Source organism: Monodon monoceros, unplaced genomic scaffold (genome assembly GCF_005190385.1).
Source record: "Monodon monoceros isolate NGI ecotype Baffin Bay Population unplaced genomic scaffold, NGI_Narwhal_1 Super_Scaffold_16, whole genome shotgun sequence".
Lineage (NCBI taxonomy): Eukaryota > Metazoa > Chordata > Mammalia > Artiodactyla > Monodontidae > Monodon > Monodon monoceros.
This window is the reverse complement of record NW_021703772.1, coordinates 71,672,915-71,694,562: the sequence shown is the minus strand read 5'-3', so window position 1 is coordinate 71,694,562 and position 21,648 is coordinate 71,672,915. Positions and strand designations below refer to the sequence as shown.

Sequence of the window (21,648 nt, the reverse complement as noted above, 5' to 3'; positions counted from 1 at the left end):
CAGCAGCCAACTGCCAAGCAAATGATATCCCTAAGACTGGAATGTCAGAAAAGTAACCAAAAGAATGACCAACTTAAAATTCATGAACCTGGAACTGTGACCCATAGATGTCATAGAGGTTAAGCAAAAACTTCATGCCACGCCAAGGATCAGTCGCTGAGGGTGACACTAATACATTAACTTTTAATCACATCTCTCTGTTAAGCTGAGAGTCTGATCAAAGGGGAGGGAATTGTTAAAGAGGAAACCACTGGCCCAAAATGGCATCACTTGTGCAAAAGCCCATAATTTTACCAAACCTAGACTTAATACCTGACAATTGCAGTTATGCTCTTCCCCAGAAATGTAGTCTTAATCAACCAGTTTAGAATTTTCTGGTTGGCAGCAATGAGGTAATCTGTCACATGGGCCCTCTCCATCCAACCTGCACCCCCCCCCCAACCCTGACCCCTGCCCCCAGAGGAAAAAGAAGCAATCTGCACATAAAAAATCCCTGCCTTTCCTTGACTTCAAAAAGACGTCCTGGTCTAAAAGTAATTCTTTCTTTTCTTTTGCTAATAGCTCCCTTGCCCCACCCTTCTTCCTATAAAAACCTTCCATTTTGTACAACCCCTTGGAGTGCCCTTCTAGCTGCTAATGGGATGCTGGCTGATTCATGAATTGCCTAATGAAGCCAACTAGACCTTCAAAAAAAAAATTTAGTAACGAAAAATAAGAAAAATTTGCTAGGGCTTCCCTGGTGGCGCAGTGGTTGACAGTCCGCCTGCCGATGCAGGGGACGCGGGTTCGTGCCCTGGTCTGGGAAGATCCCACATGCCGCGGAGCGGCTGGGCCCGTGAGCCATGGCCACTGAGCCTGCGCGTCCGGAGCCTGTGCTCCGCAACCGGAGAGGCCACAACAGTGAGAGGCCCGCGTACCGCCAAAAAAAAAAAAAATCAAGTAATCAGCTCAATAGATGCAGAAAACGCATTTGAAAAAAAATCAATAATCCTTCACGATAAAAATTCCCAGAAAACTAAGAATAGAATTGAACTTCTTAAACTTCACAGAGGGCAATTCTGAAATAAAACTACAGCTAACAACATACTTTATGGTGAAAGATTGAATGATTTCCCCTGAGACAGGGAACAATGAAAAGATAACTGCTCTTAACCCATCTATTAAATGAGCAGGAGTGTGTGTGTGTGTGTGTGTGTGTGTGTGTGTGTGTGTGTGTGTGATTGTGATAAAATTCACCACTGTAATTTTAGAGTGTACAATTCAGTGGCATTCAGTGCATTCACAATACTGTGTAACCATCACCACTATGTAGTTCCAGAATTTTTCATCACCACAAAAGGAAATCCTGTACTCCCCATTCTCTGCTCCCTCCAGCCCTAGGCAACCACTAATCTAATATCTGTCTCTATGGATTTGCCTCTTCTGGCTATTTCCTATAAATAGAATCATACAATATGTGGCTTCTTTCACTGAGTATAATGTTTTCAAAGTTCACCCATGTTGTGACATATATCAGTACTTCATTCCTTTTTATGGCCGAACAATATTCTACTGTATGGAGAGACCATATTTTGCTTATCCAGTCATCTGTTGAGGGACAGGTGTGTGTATTTTAACAGAAAGATGGCCTTTATCCTCAAGGAATGAATCTCTATGGTGGGATTTCAAGCATAACATCAAACTGGAGATAAGAGAGTTGGCAGCAAGGGCCTTTCTCAGAACTTTCAAGTCACAATTTAGAAATCACTTGTTCTGTGACTAGCTCTGTGGGAGTGGCAATGAGGCAGGATGTCTAATGGTACATGCTCCCCACAGGTGTCAAGGCTTCCAAACCACTTCTGCCTGGTAGGGAGGTTACTACAGGACGGCATCTGGCAGGCTCTTGGAATCAAAGCTTACATCTCAGGCTACTCACCCCCCATTTCACTGGGGGAGAACATGTCATAAGAAAAACTAGGTTTCCACACACAGGCTGTTTGCACAAGCATAAAGGAAGGGAGGATCTGAGTGATCCCCTGGATAATTTAATCCCGTCAGCCCAACTGCTGTCTTGGGTTCTCTCCATAACATACATACACACATGAAATTAATTACACAACTTCTAATAATGCACCAAATAGGTCCTCTTAAAGGTAGTTAAATCAGTCCAGTTTGAAAACATTTGGCTGGGCCAAGCTTTCTTTGTGAGGCTAAGTACTGTAGTGGTTCAGAACAAAGGCTTTAGAATCAGGTAGACCTACATTCAAATAGTGCCTCTGCTACCATTAGCTCTGGGAATTTAAACAGGAGATACAACCTCAATTTCTTCACCTATAAACTGGGAACAGTAGTTAACAGTACCAAACTCAGTGCATTCTTACCACCATATGTGAAGAATGCAGCATGGTGCCTAGGAGAAGCAATTTTTAATGTGATTATTAAAAATCACCGTCGTCAACGTTTACTGAGATTTTATGAAAGGACAGACTAAGGATCGCAACTGCCAACTCTATGTTATTCGATACAATTAAACCATGAGCTTAAATGGTTCAAATTTATCCCATCATCTTACACTCCTATAGATTTCATCCAGTAGCTGAATTTGGGGGAGGAAAAGAAAAAAGGACCCACACAAAACTTTCCCAGTTGAAGACATTTTTATTTCGGTACGCACCTGAGACCCTGGCAGGATGGGCCTGTCCTCCCCCTCCTTTGGGAGAGGATGGGGGCCCTGCCCTGAGGGGGCAGCTGGGGGATGAAGCAAAGGGCTATGTGACAGTGATAGGTCACAATGAGGAAAGGGCTATGTGACAGTGATAGGTCACAATGAGGAAAGGGCTATGCGACAGTGATAGGTCACAAAGGGCACCAGAGGATAAATAGGCTGTGCCAGGGGGTTAGGCTGAGAAAGTGGTTACTTCTCTCAGTAGGACTGAAGTTCACCACAGCCTCTTGGGGAGATAAAAAGCCAGAAGCAGAAGTGAGGTGAGGCAGAGGGGGAGCCTACCATACCTCTCTACACACTTGAAGAGATTCAGCCTGGGGTCCAGGCGCCCTACAGCGTCCCCACTGTGATCATCTGTGCCCCTACCCACACCCCTGCCTCTGGGAGACCCTGAGGCAAAGCTGGGGGCCTGTGGGGCGGGCTTGGAAGACCTGCCGTAGGGCCGCCTGTGTGTGACGTACGAGCACCGCAGCTCGCTCTTCTGCCAGTGAGGCCGAGGGAGGGAAGAGCCAGGGGCCCACCCTAACCGTGCTGCCTGTCGCCTGTCGTGATCAAAGACAGCCATGAGTGGGGACTCTCTGCTCCCATATCACACGGCCCAGAGCAGCACCAGGGTGGGCCTGTTCAACACCACCACAGGGAAGCTGCAGCAGCAACTGCGCAAGGGCGAATACGACATGTTCAAGGACGCACCGGTATTCGAGAGCGACTTTATCCAGATCACGAAGAGGGGAGACCTGATTGACGTGCACAACTGTGTCTGCATGGTGACCGTGGGCATCACATCCAGCAGCCCCGTCCTCCCACTCCCAGACACCATGCTGCTGGCCCGATGGGCCACCGGCTGTGAAGAGCACGCTGAGCACAGCCAGGCCGCCAAGGGCAAGAGCCACGAGGCTGCAAAGACCTTAGAGCTCACCAGGCTCCTTCCCTTGACGCTCGTGAGCATCTCCACTCACAATCGTGAGAAACAACAGCTGCGCGTGAAGTTTGCCACTGGCCGCTCCTGGTACCTGCAGCTGTGTGCCCCTCTGGACGTGCAGGAAGACCTCTTCACCTCTTGGGAAGAGCTGATTTACCTCCTGCGACCACCAGTGGAGAGTCACAGCCGCACCTATGCCGTTCCAGCCTGGGACATGATCGGCCTGCCTGTGTTCGAGGAGCAGGACGACGGCAGGAGCCCGGCAGTGGAGGATTTCCAAGGAAAGTGGGATCAGGACCAGGTGAGCATCTGCAGCCTCCATACATGCTCTGAGCTGGCCGGGGCCACGTCTGCCGCTTTTGCTGGGGGGGAGGGGATCCAACTGGACTCCCACAAGCCCGATACCATGCCCGATGTGGCCACTGCAAAAGCAAAACCTACAGTGCTTGACAAAGTGTCAGCATCGCGGGCAACGACCAAAGTGGAGACAGCAGGGGTGGCAGGAGGCACCGCAGCGGGTGCTTTGAGCGTGGCAGTGATCAAGTCTCCTGCCCCTGAAGAGCAGAGCACGGCCACAGCAGCCACAGCCAGCAACGGTCCAGGAGGAAGCAAAACCAACATAGCCACTGGGGGCACTGCCAGAACATCCCTGAGGAGCAGGAAAACGGTGCTGCGAACAATTCAGGGTATGCTTGGCAAGTGCCGCGAACTATTCAGGGTATGCTTCCAGCACGTCCACCAGCCTCTCCCCAGAGGCCGGCATGACTGTGGTCGGAGCAGAACCCACCGGCAAGACTGTTGAAGGAAGAGCCGACGAGGAGGACGAGGGGACCCTCATCTCAACCTTGCCACAGGAAGGCAAAGTGAGTGAACAGGATGGCAGCTCACAGAGGGTGTCCCAGGCCCGCAAGGGAAGAAGGGAGAGAAGGGAGCACTGGGGAGAGGACAGAGCTCTTACGAGCCCCTCGCTCTGCAGTTCAGTGGAAAGCCACCACAAGGCAGCGGGAAACAAGACCATCCAGAAAGCAGCTGGCCCGTGCTCAGGCGGCCGCAGAGCCACTAGAGATGACCAAAAGGACAAAGGCCACGGCAGCCCGGGGGGCAGCGAGCAGGGCACTGCTCACAAAGGCATCAGCCCTGCTCCCATCACCAACGAGTCCAGGACCTCGCACAAATCGGGCAGGAGCTTATCTACAGCGAGTTCAGGGCCCACCACCGAGAGACTCAGCAGGATCAGCTCTTTCTTCAGGAACGTCAGAGCCAGTCTTACTACAAAGACAGTGGCCTCCTCACGCGATAAATATGTGAGCATCCTGGCGAAGCCAGTGGAAGGGACCCGAATGGAGGCCATCGTAGAGACAGCAGAGAGTGGCCAGGGGCTGGAGATCACTGGAGGTGTGACATCTGAGACCGTGCAGCCAGTGACGGTTGAAGCCCATCAATAGGGCCTAGAGCTGGGAGCTGCAAAGCGGACCAGGGCTCAGGGAAATACCCCTGGAGAGCCCATTTCAGCTTCCTTACTGCAATTTAAATAAAAAACCAAACAATCTGAGAATGCATGCAGTGTCTTGTCTGAATTTCTAGGTCCCGAAGCCCAGCTGTAGCCTCACAGTGGATTCTGTGATGTCAGCTGTGCCACAGTCTGAGACCCAGTGTCAAGTCAAGGGCAGCCCCACCTCACACACATGCTCAGCGCCAACAGCAGTGCTGCTTCTGGCCTCCACTCCTTTCTGGCTTTGCCCCCCAGGGCCATGGCTCAAAGTCAGACTATGGTCTGGGAAGCTCTCCTTCACTATCCCCCTATTCTTTTTATAAACGCTTATTTCCCCTGAAGGTCTGTAAACAAAGCAAGAACAGGACTCATGTCCCCTCAGGCTATTCAGTGGACAGAAGTATTAGCTAGCAATCAGAACCGCAGGCACTCTCATCTAGACTTAGCCGTTCCCTGCCCAGGTATTAGCTCGCAATCAGAACTGCAAGTATTAGCTAGTGTGCCATCGTAAGCATACCACTCGATGACATTTCACAAGATAAGCAACCCCACGAAACTAGCACCTGGCGAAGAATCAGAACATCACTGCAACTCTGGAAGTGCCCCCTTGCAGTCACTCAAGGGTAACCACTACCCTAGCTTCCAACACCATAGATGAATGTTGTTTGCTTTTTCAACTTTACATACTGGAATCACATAGTATGTACTCTTTGACTCTGGTTTCTCTCCCTTAACATTATATTTATGAGGTTTGTGCATGACTTTCCTGGCGATCGTCCATTTATTTTCACTGCTATACAGTATTCCATTGTGTGATGATACTACAACTTATTCTGTTATTGATTTAAGTTATTATCAGTTTTGGGCTATTAAAAATAGTGCTATTATGAACATTTATATACAGATCTGCTGGTAAAAATATACATAAACTTCTGTTCGGCATATACATAGGAATGGAATTGAATATATGCATATGTTCAGCTTCCGATTATACTGCCAAGCTATTTTCCTTCCAAAATGACTGTGGAAATAATAGTTCCCACCAGGAATGTATTAAAGTCCTGGTTGTTCCACATCCTTGCCAACATTTGATACCGTTTAGCTCTTTCCTTTTAGCCATTCAGGTGGGATATAGTGACTTTTCTCCCTTTTTCATGATAAAAATATACTTAAAAATATATAATTGGGCTTCCCTGGTGGCGCAGTGGTTGAGAGTCCGCCTGCCGATGCAGGGGACGCGGGTTCGTGGCCCAGTCTGGGAAGATCCCACATGCCGCGGGGCGGCTGGGCCCGTGAGCCGTGGCCGCTAAGCCTGCGCGTCCGGAGCCTGTGCTCCGCAACCGGAGAGGCCACAACAGTGAGAGGCCCGCGTACCGCAAAAAAAAAAAAAAAAAAGTAATGGATTAAATATGCTATGGTCTGAGTGTTTGTGTCGCCACCCCCTCCAAATTTATATTGAAATCCTAACCCCAAGGTGATGGTATTAAGAGGGAGGGCCTCTGGGAGATAATTAGTGTAACCAGCCCAAACTGAACCCATCCTGTTTCTAGAAGGATAACTGAGTTGTTTTTTAAGAGACTACAGAACAAAACCACCAATCATGCAGCTGAAGCATGTGCAGAGGAGAAAATTTTGACCTCAAATACACCTGGAACCAAAGTTTATCCCCCCGCTCCATGGAACCAAAGGACCGGGACATGACCGGAACGAGAACACCGGAACCCATTCAGAAGCAAAGGGTCCATCGTCCAGGAAGATGTGATGTTGAAGCCCCTTTACCATAAATGGCCAGGTTCCAAAGCTCTCCAATTGGAAGATCCACATACCAACCCTACCAGCTAACTCATAAAAGCTTGACCGAACCCTAGATCTTAGAGACAGATTTGAGCCTTGCCAGCTCACATCACAATAAAGCTTTTTCTTTTCTCAAAAGCCTGTACCATAGTACTGGCTACTATGTGAATCAGGCAGTGACCCCTTGCTAGCTAACATTAGGACATGAGGACAGAGCCCTTATGAATGAGATTAGTGCCGATATAAAAAGAGGCCCCAAAGAGCTCCCTTGCTCCCCCAACCACATGAGGACACAGCAAAACAAGATGGCCATGGTCTATGGAACCAGGAAGCAGGCTGTCACCGGACTTGGAATCTGCCAGCGCCCTGATCTTGATCTCACAGCCTCCAGAACTGTGAGAAATAAATTTCTGTGGTTTACAAGCCACCCAGTCTACGGTATTCTCTTACATCAGGCTAAACGGACTAAGACAGAATATAATACTAGTAATAAAGTCACAAGAGACAACATGAAAATGCCAAAGCTGATGCTTCTGCTCCAAGTTATCGGCCACATTATGAGGAAAAAACAAGGATGACCTCAGCTAAAAATAACTATGAGTTTAACAATACATCATTTGAAATATAGATATCTACTATTGTTAACAACTATCCCCCTACATGTTCAATGCACTTTGAGAAACTGGTTAATAATATAAAGTCTTCATCATTAGCAAAATATTTTAGGATCCTATTTATATCATCTTTATCTCATTTTATTTTCATTTATATTCATTAGTACATCATATATCCTATATACTATATTAGAATATTATTAAATTTATGTAGTTCATTAAAAATGTACATATATTGGTGATCTATGCTCCAAAACATTTTAACTGATAGGGAAGCACAATCAAAAATAGTTCAGAACAAGACCATTAATATAGAAGACTGGAGGCTAAAAATCATGTAGTCTAAGAAGAATTAAGAGTGAACCAGATTTAAAGACAATACCCTAACAAAGGTCACCCAGCAGGAAGCAACTACAGTTGACCCCCAGTATCCACAGGTTCCATATCTGCAGGTGTCCATATCTGCAGGTTCCACATTCACAGATTCAACCAACCGAGGATCAAAAAATCGTTGGAAAAAAAAATTCCAGAGAGTTCCAAAAAGCAAAACTTGAATTTGCCCCAATCCAGAAACTATTTACATAGCCGTTATGTTGTATTTACAACTATTTACATAGCATTTATATAGTATTAGGTATTATAAGTAATCTAGAGATGATTTAAAGTATACAGGCATCCGATTTTAACCAGTGAGAACACCGAGACCCAGAGAGTCGAGATAACTGGCTGGAGATCATCCCATAATGATACATCACAATCTTCACACTGATAGGGGAGATGTTTGATGCTGTCACTGGAAACCTTCCACAATCCCTCCCAGAACTAGCCTTCCCGGGATTCATAAACATCAGTTAACTCCCAAGAAAGGATACAATATGCAGAGATGTCCTAACTCAGTATATTTTTTAAAAGTGATAAATTTGGCTTGGGCTTATCTTAATGGCTAGTAGGAGAATCATGGGGAAGGAAATCAACCAGTTTTGGTATTCTGTGCCCCAACTCAAAAATAAAATAGGTGTTATTTTAAAGTCAAAAAAAAAATATATATATATATATACATACATACAGGAGGATGTGCCTAGGTTATATGCAAATACTATGCAATTTTATATAAGGGTCATGAGCATCCACAGACTTTGGTATCCACAGGGGTCCTGGAAACAATGCCCAACCTAGGGACCACTGTTTTGTTAATCAACCACTCAAAGGAAAACCAAGTAAAAGTTCTTCAAAACTAAACAAAAAATAAATCTATAAGATAGATTCAATATAAGAATTAAAAATTTTAAAGGCAACAACCAGAGGAAGGAAACTTTAATTTAGGTTTCTAAAGCAAAAAATTCCAAAAGGTATGCTATTTCTTAATTGCAAAAAAACGGGGAAAAAAATGAAGGAAGCAAACTTCTAGCAATCTCTAATAATTCCTATTCCCAATATGGACATTATCAGATTTATCTACATTTCAAGAGGAAAACAAAAAATGCAAAGAAGCACATTTTAAAAGCTGCTAACTAGCCTTAAAACACGACATTTTACATTTTAAAATATAACTTTTTTTTGGGGGGGGGGCCACGCCATGTGGCTGGCAGGATCCTAGTTCCCCGACCAGGGATCGAAGCTGACCCTGGAAGTGAAAGCGCCGAGTCCTAACCACTGGACCGCCAGGGAACTTCCTAAAATTTAACTATTTTAAAACATTTATTTCTTGACATGATAAACAACAGTCTGGTTAAATTTAATAATATTTTAATACCTTCTTACAGAGTTTAAGATCTGTATTTATTTTCCAAGGTTCACTTAAATAACGTGTAAAAAAATTTTGACCACAGGAGGCTAACATCAAAATAATATCAAAATTCATCCCCTAGAAAAACATGTATTATTTTAATACCTACAAATGAAAAGCACATTATAAACATTTTAATGTATAATAGTATGGAATGGAAAGTGGTCTAACCGTTTCACAAGAATGAAAATCTCTTTCCCAAGCTACTAGAAAAGCTCTTTCATCATAGTGTAGCTTTCTAGGCAAGTGAAGAAGTCTGAAGCAAATGAGTTAAGTTCCCGGCTTTTTTTTCCCTCCCTGTGGGAGCCTGTGGGTGGATGGGGGTGTGAGGGCCTCTCGGGGCTCAGCGTGGACCCAGCCCTGTGCCCCCTCCACCCCGAGCCCCTGCACACGAGCACTGCGCTGGTCAGCGTCTGCCCAGGTGGGCAGCAGCCTCACCTTGGCCTTCTTCACACGCTCCATGGCCTCAGCATATGTTCCTAGGGGCTGGTGCCGAACACCTGCACAGGGCGGGCAGGTGTGAGGGGCCAGGTACCGCTGAAGCAGGGCTGACTATCGTCCTGGGGGCCTCACGGGGTTGGGGGAGCACACACAGGTGAAGAATAAAGGTGTCTGTCCATCTGTTAGTCCTTTCTACTTTTTTTAAGGCCTCCTAGTCAACAGGCCTTATGTTGCCTGCTTATTTCTATTAAAACAAGAGCAGGAATGGGACACAACAACTACAGGTGATGAGTTAGAATGCTCATTAATTTCAGTTACTGGCCATCTTAAAAGTTCCCTAGTCTGCTTCTGTTTCTATGGTAACAAAGGTAGAATCAGGAAGCAGAAGCAAATACTTTAACAGTTAAATAGTGAGAGTCAAGTGTTGAATGGCATATACAGTAATTTCATTTTAAGAAAATCTAAAATGTAAAAAGGAAGAAGGGAATCATAGTTCATACAATCTTAAAGACTCAAAAGGAGGAGCCTACCAGTCCAGTATTTTTCCCTTGATTGTTTTAATTGAGAATTATTTACATTTTACTTTTAACTTTTCTAAAAATTTGATTCCACTCCCACCATGGGTGGCCACAAAAACAAAACAAAAACCTAGAATCACCAATGTCCTGATTCACTTTCTAGAACAAAATTCACAGTACTAGATTTAAGGCTTTTAAATATGATACCATATTTTGTGATCCTAAATAGAACTTGATTTTAAGATTTTTCTTTGAAATAGTGATCCTAATATGACTTTTTAAGTCAAGCAAAGCAGCTATCTTTAAGAATCAAAATAAACCTTCTGTTAATACGGATATGAACCTTTCCTGTACACACACACACACACACACACACACACACACACACCTTATACCAGTGAAATATATACAATGTGTTTAGAATGGAAATTTCTTCAGTATATTTTCTAAGTATTTCTGGGATCGTCTTAAGTTTGTGAGTATTCAAAATCATGACTTTATTAGAATTTTTAATCTGTTTATTCTTTTCCAAATTGCTTTATGTTCAAACTTTTCTTCTTCCTCTCTCAAAACACTGTCACTGCAAAGAGTCTCTGTCTCTTGTCTCTCATCACTCACTCTGGGGGCAGCAACCTGCCATGTCAGAAGCAGCACTATGGAAATGACCATGTGACAAAGAACTGAGGCCTCCTGCCAAAGCCAACAAGGAACTGAGGTCGGCCAGTAACCTGTGAGCTTGGCAGCAGATCCGCCAGCCACAGCTGAGACTTGAGATGACTGCCGTCCCAACAGACTCGACAGCCACCTCGTGAGAAAACCCGAGCTAAAACCACCTAAATGAATCCCAGATTCCTGACCCCCAGAAACTGAAATAAATATTTGTTGTTTTAAGCTGCTAAATCTAGAAATTTTTTGCTAAACAGAATTAGATAATCAATAAAGTATCTTATTCATCTTTTTATTTTCTCCCATCCCAACTCTAAGAGTTCCTTGACTTTAGCAAATACTTGACAAATATATCACAAAGTAAAGCACTAAAATATAATGCAGCTTGGCCAAAACTCCTACCAAATGGGCTTGCCCTACTGCTAAGGGAAACAGAAAAATTGTAAGCCCCCATCTCCTTGTGACAAATTAAATAAATTTTTTAATGTTCATTTATAAAACATATGATATCCTAACCTGTAAACATCAGAAAACAAAGAGTATGTCCAAAAGCTATATTTCAACCCTATCTATGACTGTTTTCCACAGTGAATATTCAAATGTTGGCCAAATTTTTGCATCTCATCTTAATCTATAGACAATCTGAACTATACCTTTAGTTCTGCACATCCAAATCTCACGTCTCCTGTAATAATGTCCCTAAGAGGAAAAATTGTGGAAGACTTACCAAAGGCAAAGAAAGATTGCTGATATCCTATCTAGGACATCTTACCTAGTTATCTGCGCCTTTCGTTGTCTTTTTTTTTGGTGGTAAAATATATATAACATATCATTTACCACTGTAATAATTTTTAAATGTACATTTCAGTGGTATTAAGTACATTCATATAGTGCAGTACCACCACTATCCATTTCCAGGCCTTTCATTGTCTTTAAACCAAATTTCTCAGAGAATAAAAAAACTGAACTTCTAATATTTTAAATGTGCATTACAAAACAAATTTTAAAAATACTTAATAAAAACAAAGTCAGGACCTTTTAAGAACCCAAGTTTGCATAATTAAGGCAAATCTTTGGTAAACAGATTAATAAATTTTGTTTAAATAAAAGTTATGGCTTTAACCCAATAAGCTAAAATTAATCCCATACAATGTTTATAATTTTGAAAATTTTCTATGTTCTAATAAATTGGATCATTATTCTAGCAAAATTTTTCTTCAACAGTAACTATTTTGTAGCATGGCAGCTTGAAGGTAATTTCAAAATCTTTAGGTAACCTAAAGCCTTGGACTGATATTAAATTGAGTTAACTAAATGATGATTATTAGAGTCCTAGGAAAAAATCTAAGTAAGATAAAATACTGAAACATTAATTACTAAGCATAGTTTTAAGCTTATATACTTTTGCTTCTTATTTTAATATTGACAGGCTATAGTTCTGGGTCATGTTAATGAAAGTGTCGATTTTTGCCTCTTTAAGGTTTAAAGGCATTTATATGGCTATAAAAAGTTGTCTTGTGTGTGATCAAGAGCTCTGCTAGTCTGCTAAAATGCTGGTGTGTGGCAGACAGTTCTCAATTACCCACCCCTAACTTTTCTCTGTGAAACAGAAATTAGTTTAGCTAAAAGGTACAATCAATATGAGCAGTTGAGGCTACCTTAGGAGCAACAGTGACAGAGAAGTACAACTGAGTATGTGCATTTATTTGTCCAAAAAAAAAAAGTGTTTCATCCCAAAGAAGGGATTCTTGGGCTTTTTTTGGTCTCCAGACCCCATTCCACTCTTAGAAATTATTGAGGACTCCAAAGAGCTTTTATTTTATATGGATTATAGCTATTGATGTTTACCATATTGGAAATTAAAACCGAGGTATTATTTTAAATACTTATTTACTGATACATTTGAAAATAGCAATGATTAATGTATTGCACAATAATACAAATAACATCTTAGTATTGTTACAAATATTGTTTTGACCTCGCAGATCCCCTTAGAGAGAACCACTAACCTCTAAGGGGATCTTAGTGAAGTGTCTGTTTATTCCAGAACATGAAAGACAATAAAGAAGGACCTAACTTGGAAAGTGAATTTTGTTTGCCTTGATTTATAACAGCCAATTCTGAAAAGAAGCTATGAAACATTTAAAATTTTAGCAAATTTCATTCAATGTTGATGGGCTTGCTTCCTTGAGGTACTGATTAATACCTTTATCTTCAATATGAAAGGCTATTCCATACCTTCTGTGCAGTGTGCACAAAGAGTAGAAATGCTGTGTCCTACCAGAATAATTTTCTGTGCTTTATGCTCACTTTTTTATTTCCTTGATTATCTAAAGAAAAAAAAAGTAATAAAGGTTCCTCCTCACTTATGAATCAGCAAACATATTATCTTCTATGTTTATTTTTAATGTTACTTTGATTAAATAGATAACCAAATATTATTTCTCAGGTACCCACGATTCTATTTTTATCAAGCCCCAAATCTTCTAACAACTCTCAATTTTGCATTTTCCTAATCATATCCTAAATATAGACTATATAAAACTTTTTACAATATTTTATACTAACCTATCTTTGAGATTTCCCAGAGTGCCTCAAGAAAGCCAAAAAGTCTTGTTGCTTCACCTTATAAAAACAGAGGTGTTAGAAAGAATTAGGTTTGTTTTATATGTTACTATTCTAAGAGTCACATGGGAAAAATTGTCAAATCAAAAAAGACACCTATCCTTTCCTAGGTTAATTCTGTATAGGTAACATGTTATTAATGTAAATATTTCAGAAATTTTGTGGTGTGAGAAGTCCCTGGAGATGTGTCAATGCCCTCACTGTCCATTATATTTTTACCCTCAGGGGAAATGCTGATCAAAACTTTTATGACATATTTACATACCATACCCCAATAGAGAATTTTACTCTCTTCCATTTTCGTATTATGAATTAGAGTAACAAATTAACCACAGCCATTAAGTCTCTGTTTTCCACAGAGAGCTTTTGTTTTACTTTGATGTTTTCTTGAAAGCTCTGCCATAAGCTATAAGCGAGAGTTTGTGTCTTCAACAAAAAACTTTCAGAGTTTGTGGAAAGAATTGTGCCAGGTACTTGTAACTGTTAACACTTCAAAGAATAAAATATCGGTAAGGCTTTTTGGTGACATCTCTCGAACAACTTTCAGAACATCTTTGGACCAAGTAAAAATTTCCAGGACTCTTTTTAGTCTAGAAGCAGAAACGTTCATAACAACAGACAGCTAACCCAAGCTCCAGAGAAAAAACAACAAAAACTACACACATAGTACTGAATGAACTGACTATAGAAAGTTTATTTGACTGGAATATTGTTGACAATGTTTTAGTGTTCTGTTTTCTTTCTTCTTAAGCTATCTATAACCACAACACTTTAGTAAACTCTGCTTTTGTAAACTAAAATGAAGCTTTAAAAATATTATCTGACTCTTTCTAACCCTTAGAATTCACAAACTCTTTAGTGAATCACCCTTTCATGGCAGTAGAGATATCTGCACAGATACAGTTAAGAATCTGTCCTCCTTTTTATTAGGATATAATTGGACAAATCTATTAAGCAACCCAAGTTTTGTTACCTAGAGTATCACATTTGAGAACAATGCTCGTTTAAACAGGTATTTGTAAGAAACTAAGGTTGGCTTTACTTAAGGATCCAATGCCTAGAGAGCCCTTGCAGGAAACCTGGCCTGGTCCCTGGCTTATAAGGCTCAGCCTTACATGTGATAAGGAAGATCACTTGCTGGCAGGCTAGGAACCTTAAGAAATTTGAGGGATATTTAAGGATACTTCTGTAGGTGAAATCTGGTAGTGTCCTGGGCTTGCTTTCCTAGCCTGAGGAAAGCAAATAACAGTAGCTTTTAAATTGTCCTAGCTGAGATTCCCTATGGAAAGTTACAGTCAAGTTAATGTTGTAGCCTTAATAGTTGTGCAGTAGTGTATAGGCTCTAGGTTTGCAAAAGCCAACTCAAGGAGGCCTACATGGTTAACTCTTTTTGCACCTGTGAAAATAACCAGCCATACCTGACAATGAGACCAGCTGTTTGGGGATTACTGCTATCACATCACTCCAAAACTCTTGCCAAAACCACTCCTTCTAAACAATTCAAACATAAATACCATACCTCAATATATTTAGGAACCTATGATTATCCGTAACAATGAAGGATATACAAATTAAAATGAAATTATTCCCATTAAGAATACAATGAAAAAAATTCTCAAAGTCCAGCAGCAGTAGTTTAAAATGGTATACCTTTTCTGAGGAGAATTTTTTGGATATGTGAAACGAGCTTTAAAATCTGAATAAGATAGCATCCATTCACATAATCACTGCCAAAAATCCACCAAAAAGGACCAAAATTAGTGAGGGAAATGCCATTATTCAAGAAGCCAGGGAAAATACCAACATTATAAAAAGATTTTTATTTTATACATATATGCCCCAAGAGTACAAGGTGTAGATTTTAGGAAATAAGTGAGAATATTCTGAAATACCCTAAGTCGTAACTTGCAGAATTAAAGTTTAGGGACACGGAAGGCCTATGGGAGAAGTGGGAATCACAGAGCTTGGGACCCATGTTCACACAGCAGAAAAACATCATGGGCTACGTTTTGGCCTCATTGTTTTAATTTTCCTCAACCAGTCATTAGGGTTGAAAAGGAGCCATTTTTTTGCAGGTAATGATCAAGTCTGACTAGGCAGACATAAGTAAGCACTGACTCACCATAAAAAACTCATAATCCACAGTATTAGAGTGGCCATTCTCCTCTTCCTGCTGCCCCCTCCCACGGCCCCATTCACAGGTCGGCCAGGATGAAGCAGTAGAACTGCTAAAATCAAAGGCTGACCCTCAAACATAGGATCACAGGTACACCCACAGCACAGATCTCAAGAGATTCAGAGAAAAAGTTTTAGGGGAAAACATATCTGAATTTTATTTTCTGTTGCTCAGGTCACCTTGTTGCTTACCCCAAATATCAAAGGCCATCAATATCTAAACCTCTATCACAAAATAGAAAACAAAAACCAACCAAACCAACTTAAACAACACTAAGGTAAATGGAGAAGGTCATCAAGAATTACCAAGCTTCTCATGCATTTACATAAAATTAAACTTACTTTCTGAATTTTTTAAGTCTTAATAAAATAGAAATAAATGGATACTTGCTTAATGTGATTTTCATAAACACATATAACAAACCGAAAGCCGCCAAAAAAGCGCCAAAACTAGTGAGGTAAATGCCATCATTAAAGAAGCCAATAGACAATGATACAGTATTTGAAACATTTCCAAAATCAGGAAAAAATAAGGATGCTCAATGTTAACACTGCTTTGTAGGTACTGACCAACTTTATTCTTTACACAGAAAAATAAAGTTATAAGTACTAGAATCAAAGGCAGCAAAGTTATCTTTATTTGCATAATATAATTATATGTCTAGAAAATCCTAGAGAATCAAGTAAAAGATTATTAGAAACAATAAGAGAGTTTTGGGGAAAAAAAGCTGGGAATCCACACCTCACTTCTTTCACTTGAATAGAGTCCATCTATAATAAAATTCAAGAGTAAAGCAAGATTAACCTCGAAGCCATAAACAAAAAGAGTAAAACATTTGTCTTCTAAGTATTTATATTTCTTCCTATATTGAAAACAGCAATCTTGGAAGAAAAATTCCACCATAAATATCAGAAAAGGGAAGAAGGAAGGAGAAGAGGAAAGGAAGAGGAGGATAAAAAAAGAAAAAAAAAGATAACCTAGCAGTGGTGTGCTGGAGCTTACTCATAATAGCTCACAAGAGCCAACTGTTAAATTTTCAGGAATTTTGTGACCTAGCTGTTAAACATAGTCATTATTAAAAGTTAAATTACATAAACTTACCATTCAATAAATTATATTAAAAATAAGGTAATAAACACTTAAAGCTGATCACTCCCTAATTACCTCACTTATTTTATTACGTTTTATTATTGCCTATGCTGTTGACATCATTTACGTCTACTTTACCAGTTTGGTGTAAATACTATATGATGGTTGTATGACTGCACATCTCATATCTGTTCAGTGGTATTAAGTTGTTGGATTGAAACAGACCATGTTTGGAGTATTACACCAAAGGAAACAACACACACTACAAATCAGGGCTCCCTCCACCAGACATACAAGCCAGTTGTTAACATTTACCAGAATACCAGAATACCGCTGCGTATATGTAAAATATTCATATGCTTTGACATAGCAATTCAATCTCCAGGAATGTATCATAAGGAAATAAATTAGAATATGCAAAAAGGCTTAGGGATGTTTGATGTAATATTATTCCATTATATATTGTAACATATGCTAACCAAAAGCAATTTAAATGTCCCAAACTTAGATAGTTGAATCAATTATGATATGCTGTTTAAAAATATTTAATGACATGAGAAAATGCTCATAATATAATCCAAAAAGAAAATAAAGTGTAAAAAGCAGAATGCAAAACTACATATAACATTGCTATTTTGTAAAATATATATGTATATATTGACATATACATATATACATGCATACATAGAAAAAAGATTGGAAATTAAAACTTTGTTTTATTAAAAAACAGCAAAAAGCCATTTCTGGTTGAAGAATTTCTGATATTTGGAACCTGAACTCTCTGAAATTTCTTTCCATCAAAGCTGCAATCCCACTGGTGTATACATCCACAGATTTTCCAATTCCCTCTAATTACAGAAGTACTCCTCCTCCTAGTTAATGTCAATCAGTCTAACATGGGTCTGGAACCTGTTTCTTCTCATTTCTCAAAGAATTTCTGAATCATATTCCCTGCCGCTATATCTTTATTTTCATTATTAAGAAAGTCATCTTCAAGCCCACATTTCCTTCCTGAACACTTCCCAATCTATTTTTCTTTTCCTTTACAAGAAAGAAAGAAAACCTATCTAAACTCCATGTTTCTATTTCTTCACCTTTAGTCCAAACCATTCCACTGAAACTATTATTGCCAAGGTCGCCAGTGTTCTTATTGCTTAATCCAATGGGTTTTTTTTGGTTCTTTCTTAGCTGATATCACAAAAGTATTTCACTCCATGCCCACTTCCCTCATTTACACCTTTTAGAGGGGAGGTTCATCACATATGAACACTTTCGTTTCACTAAATAAACTGCAACGTAAAATAAATTTAAAAAGCAAATAATAGAATTTTGGATATTTGAAAGTTTTATGTTAATACTTTTCCGTGTTTTTCAAAACTGAGAGTATTTTTTAGTAAAAAATATACTTTTAATTTTAAGAAAAGTCATGTTGTACTTCTGAAACTAATATAATGTTATATGTCAATCATACCTCGATTATTTTTTTAGAGTGCTCTTTTTTTAAAAAAAAAAATTTATTTATTTGGCTGTGCCAGGTCTTAGTTGCAGCACACTGGATCTTCTTTTGCCACGTGCAGGATCTTCCTTGCAGCATGCAGGATCTTTTAGTTGCGGCATGCAGGATCTTTAGCTGTGGCATGAGAACCCTTAGTTGTGGCATGTGGGATCTAGTTCCCTGACCAGGGATCAAACCCAGGCCCCCTTCACTGGGAGCACAAAATCTTAGCCACTGGACCACCAAGGAAGCCCCTATACCTCAATTTTTTTAAAAGTTAGAAAATAAACAATAAAATGAATATAAAAAAAAAAATCAAAGGGCAATGAACATGATTAATTGTAAGAAGAAATAACCAGCAAGCTGTAGAGCTGCATTTACAATTTATTTTTATCATAAACAAGCAAACAGCTCAAATATAATATTAGAATTTATTTTTTAAAGGTCCAAGTTATATTCTCAAATAGTCTTAATTCAGGTATCTAATAAGAAATAGAATTATTTACCAGGATACCAACCTTACCTGATCAATGAAAATTTATTTTTAATATGTTCAGAACTTTCTAATAAAATTAATATTTTTTAGAAAGAGTCCTTTTACAAGAGGTAGAAAAAAATAACAAAAAATTGACAATGCTTTAAAAAGCTGACCTTTAGTTATCTAGTTTAACATTCCTTATAGCAGAGATTTTGAGGAAATGTAGTATAGATAATAAGTACTGATGGGAAGTTGGGCCTTAATATGGGCATTAAAAGACAGTTTTCCTAGCAAAAAGGAATGGGGAAGACTTAAATGCCAAAAATAAAATACAGAACAAACTAGTGGTTACCAGTAGAGAGAGGGGGTCAGGCAAGATAGGGGTATCAGATTAAGAGATACAAACTACTATGTATAAAATAAATAAACAACAAGGATATATTGTACAGCACAGGGAAATATAGCTATTATTTTGTAATAGCTTTAGATGGAGTATTATCTATACAAATATTGAATCACTATGTTGTACATCTGAAACTAATATAGTATTGTAAATCAACAATAGTTCAATAAAAAAAAATTTTTTTTATCCTGAGGAAAAAGAACAAAGTTGGAAGCATAACCATTCCAGACTTCAGACAATACTACAAAGCTACACTAATCAAAACAGTGTGGTATTAGCACAAAAACAGACATATGGATCAGTGGAACAGAATAGAGAGTCCAGAAATAAACCCATACACCTACAGTCAATTAATCTAAGACAAAGGAGGCAAGAATATACAATGGGGAAAAAAAGACAGTCTCTTCAGCAAGTGGTGTTGTGAAAGCTAGACAGCTCCATGTAAATCAATGAAATTAGAACACTTCTTCACACCCTCACACCATATACAAAAATCAACTCAAAATGGTTTAAAGGCCTAAATGTAAGACACCATAGAACTCCTAGAAGAGAACATAGGCAAAACATTCTCTGACATAAACTGTAGCAATGTCAGTGCTGATTCTGACTGATTCTTAGGTCAGTCTCCCAAGGCAATAGAAATAAAAGCAAAAATAAACAAATGGGACCTAACCAAACTTAAAAGCTTTTGCACAAAAAAGGAAACCCTAAACAAAACAAAAAGACACCCTACAGATTGGGAGAAAATATTCACAAACCATGCCACCAACAAGGGCTTAATTTCCAAAATACTGTACAAACAGCTCATACAACTCAAGATCAAACACACAAACAACCCAATCAAAATATGGGCAGAAGACCTAAATAGACATTTCTCCAAAGAAGACATACAGATGGTCAAGAGGCACACGAAAAGATGCTCAACATCACTAATTATTAGAGAAATGCAAATCAAAACTACAATGAGGTATCATCACTTTCACACTGGTCAGAATGGCCATCATCAAAAAGCCTACAAATAATAAATGCTGGAGGTGGTATAGAGAAAAGGGAACCCTCCTACACTGTTGGTTGGAATGTAAATTGGTACAGCCACTGTGGAAAACAGTCTGGAGGTTCCTTAAAAAACTAAAAACAGAGTTACCATAGGATCCAGCAACCCCACTCCTGGGCATATAGCTGGAAAAGATGAAAACTCTTAATTCGAAAAGATACATGCACTTCAATATTCACAGCAGCACTATTTGCAATAGCCAAGATGTGGAAGCAACCCAAGTGCTCATTAACAGACTATTGGTTTAAGAAGATGTAGTTTGTATATAGAATGGAATATTACTCAGCCATAAAAAAAGAAAATATTGCCATTTGCAGCAACATGGATGGACCTAGAGAATATCATATTAAGTGAAGTAAGTCAGACAGAGAAAGACAAATATGATATGAAACCACTTATATGTGGAATCTTAAAAATAATACAAATGAATCTATATGTAAAACAGAAATAGGTTCACAGACATAGAAAACAAACTATGGTTACCGAAGAGGAAAGGGAGTCGGGAGAGGGATAAATTAGAAGTATGGGAATAACAGATACAAACTACTATATATAAAATAGATAAGCAACAAAGATTTACTGTATGGCCCAGGGAACCATATTCAATATCTTCTAATAACCTATAATGGAAAATAATCTGAAAATATATATATATATATGTAACTGAATCACTGTGCTGTACACCTGAAACTAACAAAATGCTATACATGAACTATACTTCAATTTAAAAAGAAAACTCTGCTTCTCTTCAATCTAAAGATTTATACCTTCATTGAGAAAAATTAGTCCTCCAAAATTTATTTTTTTTAATAAATAAATAAGATAAAAATATGAGAAGTGACTATAAAAATTCTGCCAAGGGGGCTTCCCTGGTGGCACAGTGGTTGAGAGTCCGCCTGCCGATGCAGGGGACACGGGTTCGTGTCCCGGTCCGGGAAGATCCCACATGCCGCGGAGCGGCTGGGCCAGTGAGCCATGGCCGCTGAGCCTGCGCGTCCGGAGCCTTTGCTCCGCAACGGGAGAGGCCACAACAGAGAGAGGTCCGCGTACCGGAAAAAAAAAAAAAAAAAGGAAATAAAATGTTTTTTAAAATCTAAAGAACTGACAATTTAATATTTCACATTTCTGCAAATTAAAACATTATTATAAAGCCAAATAATTATAGTAAATATAATTAAAACATACCATTAATATTTAGAAGAATTTATAAATAGTTTATCATAAACATACTAAGATCTCAGTGCAAAAACAGGTAAATGTCAAAGACTAACTACAAAAGAGAAATACAACAGGTTAAGACACTGAAAAATGGTCACTCTAATTATTCACAGAAATGCAGATTAAATAAGATACATTTTTGGGAGTTCCCTGGTGGTCCAGTGGTTATGACT

At 39.5% G+C, this 21,648-nt stretch overlaps 2 protein-coding genes across 22 annotated transcripts in view; one reads left to right on the top strand and one right to left on the bottom strand.

The window, feature by feature from the left end:
* The window catches only part of BAZ2B (bromodomain adjacent to zinc finger domain 2B), a 382,496-nt gene that overhangs the window by 263,231 nt on the left and 97,617 nt on the right, over positions 1–21,648 (bottom strand). The gene's annotated exons all lie outside the window — the stretch shown is intronic.
* On the top strand, positions 2,581–6,274 carry LOC114897072 (protein FAM71A-like). The gene is made up of 2 exons (XM_029225727.1): positions 2,581–4,312; positions 4,344–6,274. The coding sequence occupies exons 1-2, from the start codon at positions 3,268–3,270 to the stop codon at positions 5,069–5,071; spliced, it is 1,773 nt and encodes a 590-aa protein (XP_029081560.1). The 5' UTR covers positions 2,581–3,267; the 3' UTR covers positions 5,072–6,274.